At 35.9% G+C, this 10,570-nt stretch overlaps 1 protein-coding gene across 2 annotated transcripts; it reads right to left on the bottom strand.

The window, feature by feature from the left end:
* Window positions 1–6: 6 nt before the first annotated feature.
* Window positions 7–9,449, bottom strand: ctss1 (cathepsin S, ortholog 1). Of its 2 annotated transcripts, none has more exons than XM_051136772.1 (8): window positions 9,119–9,449; window positions 7,710–7,834; window positions 6,021–6,143; window positions 5,142–5,288; window positions 4,447–4,671; window positions 1,228–1,390; window positions 1,030–1,135; window positions 7–625 (listed from the first exon to the last, which is right to left on the bottom strand). In XM_051136772.1, exons 2-8 carry the CDS (start codon window positions 7,830–7,832, stop codon window positions 514–516), a joined length of 999 nt encoding a protein of 332 aa, XP_050992729.1. In that variant the 5' UTR covers window positions 7,833–7,834; window positions 9,119–9,449; the 3' UTR covers window positions 7–513. The 2 variants fall into 2 exon arrangements, with proteins under 2 accessions (XP_050992729.1, XP_050992728.1); XM_051136771.1 differs by having other exon boundaries at window positions 1,228–1,393; window positions 9,119–9,447.
* Window positions 9,450–10,570: the final 1,121 nt, after the last annotated feature.

Consider the following 10,570-nt stretch of genomic DNA (forward strand, 5'->3'; position numbering starts at 1 on the left):
TGCTGCTTATTTTAATCATTTTAATCAAACTTTGAGCTTCATTTATTCTTACAGCAGTCAACATAAACACAAAAAGACAAAAAGATTTCCACATAAAACACTGAATCTCTCATTTCAGTGTCACAATTAATTAAAGTCATAACACATTTTTATGATTCAATATATTCTAAGGTTTTTTTTAATAGTTTTTATGTATTTTTTATCTTTTTTTTAAGTTTAATTGATTAAATACAATGGATCATTTATTTTAATGTTTACTTACATTCTGGCTTGGAAAAATAATGATGACATCACTGACATTTTTGTCCAATCAAATGCTCTCTAGACAGAGAATGCTCCTCCCCTTAAATTGTAAATATTGGAGCAGTATCAGTTTATATCCAATAATATCAATTTCAAATATGTGTCATTTTGAAGGTGTGTTCTTTGCTTTTGTCAAAGGTTTGAGCTGTTTCATAAAATCAATATATATTCGGTAAGATATTTCCTGCTTCAGTGTCCCAGACAGGAAGCTCAGATATGCTCAGATGACATGGTGGGGTAAATGGCGAAGCTGGATATCCCACACATGTTTTTATTTCGTGCAATGCGGATAAAGCCTTTTTCACCCCATGCCGTTCCCCAGCTGAGAAACAGAGACAGAATTATTTACCTAAAAATAATCACATTTCATATATTCGACACTAGAGGGCATTAGAGCTCACACTTAAATACAGTGACTTAAAAAAAGTCACACTTAAAGAAATACACACTTAAAAACAGCTGCTAAAGCTTATTGAGATACATTATTATATAATATAAAATAGTATACAAATCTGAATATTCTAATAATTATTCATAATATTGTAGTAATTGACAACAAATATACACTATTATATTTATATTTCATAAAAATATAAAGTAATTATTATAAATATTCTAAAATTGATAAAATATTATGATGTTAAAATAACCCTTTACAACATAACAAAATGCCTGTTTTAAAGTCATAAATGTCACATAGTAGTTTTTTAACAAGTGAAAATCAACCTGTTTTTCACCAGCCAGTAGTCTTGTCCGTTTTCTGAGCCGTAACCCACAACTAGAACCGCATGATTGATCAGTCCAGAGCTGCACTTCGGATCACTGTAGATTCCTGAACACACACATAATTTAGAATAAACATATGTGTGTGTGTGGGCTGAAAGCAGGCAGACAGGTTTGTGTGATGTATTTTGTATGTCTCACCACTTCTGTATCTGTGAAAGGAAGCAAGTTTGGCATTGACACCGACAGACACGGGTCCGATGGTAGCAATGGCATTCTGCAGTGCTACTTCATTGTGGCGTGGAAGAATCCGGAAACCTGAGCAATATCCGGCTCTTCCCGTCACAGAGTATCGACATGCACCCTGCTACAAACATCAAAAAAACATCACAACATTACAGCAACATCACAAAAACATTACAAAGTCACAAGATTACAATATCACAACAACATCCCAGCAACATCACAACAACAATAACAACATCACAACTGTCACAACAACACCACTACAATGTCACAACGCCACACCAATGCCACTACATCACAACAAAGCCACGTCACTATGTCACTACATCACAACAAAATGTCACTACATTACAACAAAGCCACGTCACTATGTCCCCACGATACTACAACATCAAAACGACATCACTACATCAAAAGTACGCCACTACAATGTCACAACGACACCATTACAACACCACCACAACGACACCACTTCGACGTCACAACAACGCCACTACAACATCACTACACCATCACTACGGCACCAGTACAACGCCACCACAACGACGTCACAACAACGCCACTACAATGTCTTTACAGTGGCACTACAACACCACCACAACGACGCTACTACGACGTCACAACGTCATACTACGACTCTACTAATGCCACTACAACGTCACAACGGCGCCACTACATTGTAAAGACATTGTAGTGGCGTTGTAGTGACGTCGTTGTGTTGGCGTTGTAGTGGTGCCGTAGTGAAGCTGTTGTGACGTCGTAGTGGCATCGCTACAATGTCTACAATGCCACTACGTCACTACAGCGCCACTACAGCATCTTTACGGTGCCACTACAACACCACCACAACACCACTACGTCACTACAACGCCATACTACAGCGCCACTACGACGTCACAACATCTTCACGACGGTGTCACTACAATGTCACAACGTCGCTACAATGTCTACAACATCACTACGACGTCACTACGATGTCACAACAACGTCGCTACTATGTCTACGACGTCACTACGACATCTCAACAACGCCACTACGACATCACTACAGCTTCACTACAGCGCCACTACAACGCCACCACAACAACGACGTCACTGCAATGTCACAACAACATCACTACAATGTCTACACCGTCACTACAATGTCACAACGCCCAACGCCACTATGACATCACTACAGCGTCACTAAAGCGCCACCACAACAATGTCACAACAACGCCACTACAACGTCTTTACAGTGCCACTACAACATCACTACAACATCACAACAATGTTACTGCAATGTCTCTACAACGCCACTATGACGTCACAACAAAGTCACTACAACGGCGCCACTACATCACGACAACGTCGCCACTCCAATGCTACTACAACGTCACAGCAACATCTTTACGGTGCCACTACAACACCACCACAACAACGCCACTGTGACGTCACTACAACGCCACACTACAATGCCACTACAGCGCCACTACAATGGTGCTACTATGTCACTACGTCATTACAATGCCACCACTACGGCATCACAACAACGGCACTACAACGGCACCACTACGTCACTACAACGGCACCACTACGTCACTACAACGTGCCGTCACACGACAAAGTCACTACAACGTCACACTACAAAGTCACTACAATGTCGGCACTACCACATCACAACAGCGCCACTACAACGGCAGTGCCACTACGACACCACAACGACATCACTACAACGTCACAACAGCGGCACTACAGCGCCACTACGACATCACAACAACGTCACTACAACGGCACAACAATGTCACTACGAGGTCACAACGTAGTGTCTTTGTAGTGCCATTGTTGTGGCATTGTAGTAACGTAGTGCCGCCATTTTAGTGACGTTGTAGTGATGTAGTGGCGGCATTGTAGTGACGTTGTTGTGACGTCGTTGTGGCACTGTAGTGGCGCCATTGTTGTGACGTTGTTGTGATGTCGCAGTGGCACTGTAGGGGCGCTGTTGTGACATTGTAGTGGCGCCATTGTTGTGACGTTGTAGTGGCGCTGTTGTGATGTTGTAGTGCCGTTGTAGTGATGTTGTTGTGGCGTTGTAATAACATAGTGGCGTCGTTTTAGTGACGTTGTAGTGGCACTGTTGTGACGTTGTAGTGCCGTTGTTGTGGTGTTGTAGTGACGTAGTGGTGCCGTTTTAGTGACATTGTTGTGACGTCGTATGATGAAGCCACTACAGCACCACTACAACAGCGCCACTACATCACTACAATGTCACAACAACGCCACTACAACATCACTACAACATCACTGCAATGTCTCTACAATGCCACTATGACGTCACAACAAAGTCACAGCACCACTACAACGTCACAACAGCGCCCCTACAGTGCCGCTGCGACATCACAAAGACGTTACTACAACGTCACAACAGCGCTACTACAGCGCCACTACAGTGCCACTACAACGTCACAACAACGTCACTACAAAGGCGCCACTACATCACGACAACGTTGCCACTCCAGCGCTACTACAACGTCACAGCAACGTCTTTACGGTGCCACTACAACACCACCACAACAACGCCACTACGACGTCACTACAAGGCCACACTACAACGCCACTACAGTGCCACTACAACATCACAACTACGCCACAATGACGTCACTACAAAGACACAACAGCGCCACTACAACATCACAACAACGGCACAACGACGTCACTACAACACCACTATGTCACAACAACGTCACAACAGCGCCACTTCAACGTCACAACAACGGCGCCACTATAACGCAACAATAACATCACTACAAATGTCACTACAACATCACAACAGCGCCACAACAACATCACTACAAAGTCACAACGGCACCACTACGAACTTCACACAATGTTACAATAACTTTAATACAACACCACAACAATGTGACTACAACCTATGTCACTTCGTCACAACAACTTAATTCAACGTCACAACGCTGCTGCTACATCATTAATTCACAACAACGTTACTACAGCGCCACTACAACGTCACTACAGCGTTACTACAGCGTTACTACAGCGTCACTACAACATCACAACAATGTCACTACAACACGACTGCGAACCCTGGTTTAGGAATCCCTCATTCACAGTATGATCATGAACACTGTAGTGAAGCTGAAGGCTCACTAGGTGTTGTGTTAATATTCTGCAGTACCTTGTGTTCATACGGGTAGAAGGTGTTGGAGTCGATGCCTTTATTCTGGATGACGTAGAGAAAGGCTCGGCTCAGATATCCGCCTTTGCAGCCACGGTTCCCCAAACTCACACTGCAGTCCATCAGGTTCTGTGGACTCAACGGGACCAGAGAGCCAGTTTTCTTCTTCATCTGACCCTCCAGAGCACCGACGGCACTGAACGCCCAGCATGAGCCACACGGGCCCTGAAACACATATACATGTTATTTAATATAAAGCATTAGTTATAATATGCCTATTTATATGTATAAAAATAGGCATATTATAACTATTATAATATAGTTTTTTATTATAATAATTATAATTAATAGTAATAATTAAAAAATGCTAAAAAGTACATGTATACAAACATGTATAATAACTACAATCATTCTTAATAATATAATAAAAATATAATAAATGTAAAATATTATATTCTATCCAAAAAATATTAATATTATAATTAATTATAATTAATATTATTATAATTATTAGCAAAATAATAAAAAGTGATAATAAATATAAAATATTTTTATATTTCATAAAAATCTGATTATCTAAATTAATAATAATTATTAACAATGTGATAAAAATAATAAAATATAATATTATGTTGTAATAATGTATAATATTATGTTTCTATGATCAAGCTTTAAGCACAGCAGCACACACACACCTGATTCTGGACGGGACTGACCATCCCTTGCTCCGCCCAGTTGACACGTGGTGGGAGGGACTGGTGTGATGGAGGTGAGAATGTTACGTTGACATCACGAAAATCTTCCTCCAGTAAACCATTCAACTGATTGATCTCATCTGAAGTCTAAACACACACAAGATGCGAGATTGATAAAAAATTAAGTGAGTTTGTGTTTAAAAAAAAGAAAAGAAAAAAGAAATCTGCTAATTGGGTTAAAAAAATACATTTGTTTTCCCTTTTAATCAAATTAATGTTTGTTTTTATATTGATTGTTTAAATTTAAAATTATATTTAATCTAACATTTTTATTATTTAATATTAGTTAGCATTTTATTTGATTGTTTATATTTGAAAATTATTTTAATTTGACTGGAGAACTAAAGACAATCCTGAGTAAGTACAATCAGTTTTTGCGGAGTTTTATCAGAAATATAGTTTTGGGCTAAAACTTCTGCCAGTGTGAGGTTAGTCTCTTTCAAGGAAAGTTGGTTCACTCTACAGTATTTCACTTATCTAAGACCATTTACTGTTTGCTTTAATGGAGACATGCAGAAATCTCAAAAACTGATTGCTTAATTCATATTTAAATTATATATTTTAAATCAGAAACAAAATCTTCACCATAGCTTTAAAAAACATATATTTCAGGATGGCATGTATGAGTGTCAAAACTGTTTCTATGGTAACTGGAACTTCTAACAGCAGTGCAGTGACATCATTGGCATCATTGGCTCATTTATTTAGGAGGTGGACTTCCTTTGGCCATATTTGGTGTTTGATGAAGTGTCTCTGTATATCCAGTCTGTGGTTATACTGGCAGAGTAATGAAGAATGATTGTGTGTGTGGTAAAGTACCATGTCGCTGAGCTGGTTCAGTCCGAGGGTGTATGAGTGAAGACCGACGGCCATCTCCTCATTATGTTTCAGAATATCCAGAAGATTCTGCTCCCAAATGCCTCTCCTGTGATGCTCCTCGTTCTATAACGCAACACACACAAAACTCACACATTCACTGACTGATGCATATGCACACAACAGCACACAGCTTTGTCTCAGTCTACCTTTATGTGACTTCTAACCAGTTACCGCTTATTGAAAAGTATTTTTGAGGAAGAATTAGATGCTTGCCAGTTAAATCAAGACACTACAGACAAAACCATTGTTTGTGGTCTATTTAGCTTACATAATTGTCTTCTTTCAGACAAGTGGAAAGAAAACATCCAAAATACACATTCAAGTCTATTTGCGCCTGTAGATTTAATTTCCAATCCATATCTTTAAAAGTTTTTTTCTCCACTTCAGCAGCACTTACATACACCAAAGCTTACAGTCTTATTCATGTCTATATTCTGAAGGTTTTTACTGAGGGGTTTGTTCATATTCCATTCAAACTGATTTATACAAACTTTTATTCATAAAAAACATGGTAAATATGCAAATCTGTAAAGCCAGTGAGTTTTATCTCCCCTTTAGCAGCACTTACATACACAAAACTTACAGTCTTATTCATGACTATATTCTGAAGGTTTTTACTGAGGGGTTTGTTCATATTTCATTCACATTGATTTATACAACATTTTATTCCTAAAAAATGCAAATCTTTAAAGCCAATGAGTTTTATCTCCACTTCAGCAGCACTTACATACACCAAAACTTACAGTCTTATTCCTGACTATATTCTGAAGGTTTTTACAGAAGGGTTTTTTACTGTGATTAATCACTTGGGTTAGTTTACATACTCTATTCACCTAGTGTTCTGGGCTAATGGCATTAAATCTGATGCACTAGTAAACTAGATATCAATGGGCAGAATTACATTTTCTATTTTGTGGTCACTAATATATGAAATAATCAGCTTTAGGACAGACAGAAATTCTTAAGTCTTATCATATTTGACCTCATTTTATTGCTGAACTCAAGGCAAGACACTGCTTTACACAAAAAGGGTTTAAAAATAATAATCATAAAAAAGACATTACAGATGCATTAGAAATAAAAAAGTAATATATAAGTAATATATATATATATATATATATATATATATGTTTAAAATTAATTGAAATGTTTTAACAATTAAAATAATTGAAAAGAAAACACATAAACAGCACAGAAAACAAAGCGAACTGCGGCTGGTCACTTTGCATGTCAGTCAAGCCATCATGGGCGGTTCTTCACAGGTCTTTGTCAGTGCACAACACACAACAGCTGGCTTTCCGTGACAGTTACAGTTCTCAGAACAGATTAGACCAGACCAATCCCAGTCCTGCATGCTTGCGTTTTATTTAATCATTTTACGGCACCACTTGTGCTGATTGTGTCTGCATTCCAAGAGCAATCCTCAGTGCTTATGGGTTTAAATGATCATGTTTTTAATGGCAAATATGAGGTGACGTTTGAGCATCAGTGAACTGCTCAGCTGGAGCGACACAAACCCCATTCTGCTGATTTCAGTTCAGTGGGTCAAACGGCAAACAGACCAACAGCCAGAGACAGATTAATCGTGTGTGTGTGTGTGTGTGTGTGTGTGTGTGTGTTTGCACTCACTGTGTTTCTGTAGGTCTTGTTGTGTTGAGATTTCCAGGCTATCCACTGATCAGTCAGATGTCTGATCTCAGAACAGACCAGTGACACCCACAGCAGAACCAGAACAAACCTGATCACCAGCATATCTAAACACACACACACAAATCCGTTTATATCAATGCATTTTGGAGACACTTTTATCCAAAGTGAATATTGCAATCATGTACACATTTATCACATTTACTCTGGCATTGCAAGCGATATCTACTATTCTAAAAACTACTATTATATTTTTAAATATTTTGAATTAGATGCATTTATATATATATATATATATATATATATATATATGGGTTTTTACTTTATTTATTTAAAGTTTTAGTGATTTTGTTTTTGTGTGTGTGTTTCTGTCCTTTTATTAGTTTTTTAGTGTGTGTGTGTATATATATATATATAAGTTTTATTTTGGTTGTTTTTATTTTTAAATGATTTTACTTCAACATTTTTATGATTTAATTGATTTTAATACATTTGTTTTAGTAAATTTCTAATTTTTTAAGTTTTAGTACATGATTCATTTTTTACATTTAATTTCAATAGTATTTACTTTAATTTGACATTTTTGTGATTCAGTAAATTTAGTAAGCGTTTTTTAGATAGGTTTTAATTTTTTTAAAATTAGTAGGTGTTTTATTTTTCTTGTGTATATTTTATATTTTTGTGTTTAACTTGCGTACATTGATAAATTTACATTTTACAGTGTTTAGTCCATTTTATTTTGATTGTTTATATTTTAAAATGATTTTACTTTGATATTTTTATAATTCAATTGATTTTAGTACATTTGTTTCAGTAGATGTACTTAAATAAGATAATTCAGTGTCACTTAATGTTTCTTTGTAATTATTTGTGACATTTACTAGCTTTTTCCAAGTGACATTTTTTTCCTACGCCATTTTTTTGTTACATAGTAACCATATTCATATACAATGATACTTTAACACTGTAGTACGCTATAAGAAACAGCCAGTGACACATATTGAATTAACCATGAAATTTTAAAGTGCAAATATTAAAATTGTATATTTTGTCAAAATTGTATTTAGTTTTATTTACAACTTTAAAATATATTTTTTATTTACAGTGCACTATGGTACGTTTTGTTACAGTCAGAAAAGAACAGATCACACGTACATTTGATGTGTGATGTATTTTTTAAGACTTCCTCATCTGCAATACATTTCTACCGCATTAGATGTTAAAATGACATTTAGAAAATGTCTTTAAGATGTTTCTGATTTCGAGTGCATGTAAAATGCTTTCTTTCAGATGTTTGTACAGTAATCAAGTGCTCAAACAGATGATAAATACAGTTTGACAGAGGCAGAGTAAAGCAGAAGAGTGAATGTGTTGTTAATGTTGGATCTTACCAGCGTCTGTAATGATGATGATGATGATAATAAGAAGACAGATGTGCTTCTGTCGTCCTTCAACCCTGCTTTCGCTTTACCAGCATCTGAAAACGGAAGTTTCTTCTCTCTGTGTCTCTTGTTTCCTGTGTGATTCTGTCATGTGAACTCAATTACATCTGAGGAGTTCAGCCAACAGCTGCTTGTGTTTCTGCTCATGTTATCTGACTGTCTTCACTCATTCTGATCAGTTTAAGCGTTCATTATCAGTAGTTAGGTAGCTGTAATCTGATCAAAGACTCAGGCAAGACTTCTGGCAAGACTTGAAGAGTTTGTGAGTTGTTCTTGTGGAGCGTTTGACAGCCACAGGAGTGTGTTACTGATGCAGCAGCGCTGATGCTGACGCCTGTCAAATGTGTTACTGACGCTGCACCATACTGTATGTCATGTGTTACTGTAAAACACACGCTCACAACACAACAACACAACATCACTGCAAACGACACACGCTACACAGCAGGGCGCACGCAAGCACAGATGGAGAGGATCTGACTCAGCAACCTGACAGACACACAGACACTCACTCTCACCTCACATACACCTGCTTTTACTGACATCAGCTAAAGAGACGTGTTGTGCTGTGTAAATGTCAGTATATATATCAGTGCCATTATATATATCAAAGTACCATGGTATTACTCTGATACCATCACTGTGTTATGGTACTTCTTTAAGGACTTCTTTAAAAGGGCACTTTTGTATATATTATTGTCTCACACACACACACACACACTATGGCACATTTGCATTATTTTAACTTAAAATACAGCTAACACAATAAAACACAATAAAAACATAACATAATAAAAAAAAAGTTATCTATTTTTGCAAATAAACTCTTCATATTTAAATATATATTTATATACTTTTTTATTATTTGTGTAACTTGTTTATTATAATATACTATATATTTTTAAGTGTTATGTCATTTATTTGACATTATGTGTAAAGTTTATTTTATGTATTATTATATATGTTTTAGTTTTATATTACATATTTTTGTTTGACATAAATACAATATTACATAAACATAATATAATATATAATTATATAATAAAATGTCAAATAAATAAAAATAATAAAATAATAAATTATATGCCAAATAAATTATAATTATAATATAAATTATATATAAAATTATTTATATTTAAAATTTAAACATGTATATTAAATGAAAAACAAATTTGACAAATATATTAAATATAATTTAAAATGTATACATGTATATTTATTACATTATTACATATACATTATAATTTTGCAAAATATTCTACACCCACAACACACACGCCCACACACACAATATTATAAATACAATATTTTAAATACAAAATGTAAAAATATGGTATATAACAAATTATATAACAAACAATAGGTAAAATATAATTTATAATAAATAATATGTCAAATAAA

This window comes from Labeo rohita, chromosome 19 (genome assembly GCF_022985175.1).
Source record: "Labeo rohita strain BAU-BD-2019 chromosome 19, IGBB_LRoh.1.0, whole genome shotgun sequence".
Lineage (NCBI taxonomy): Eukaryota > Metazoa > Chordata > Actinopteri > Cypriniformes > Cyprinidae > Labeo > Labeo rohita.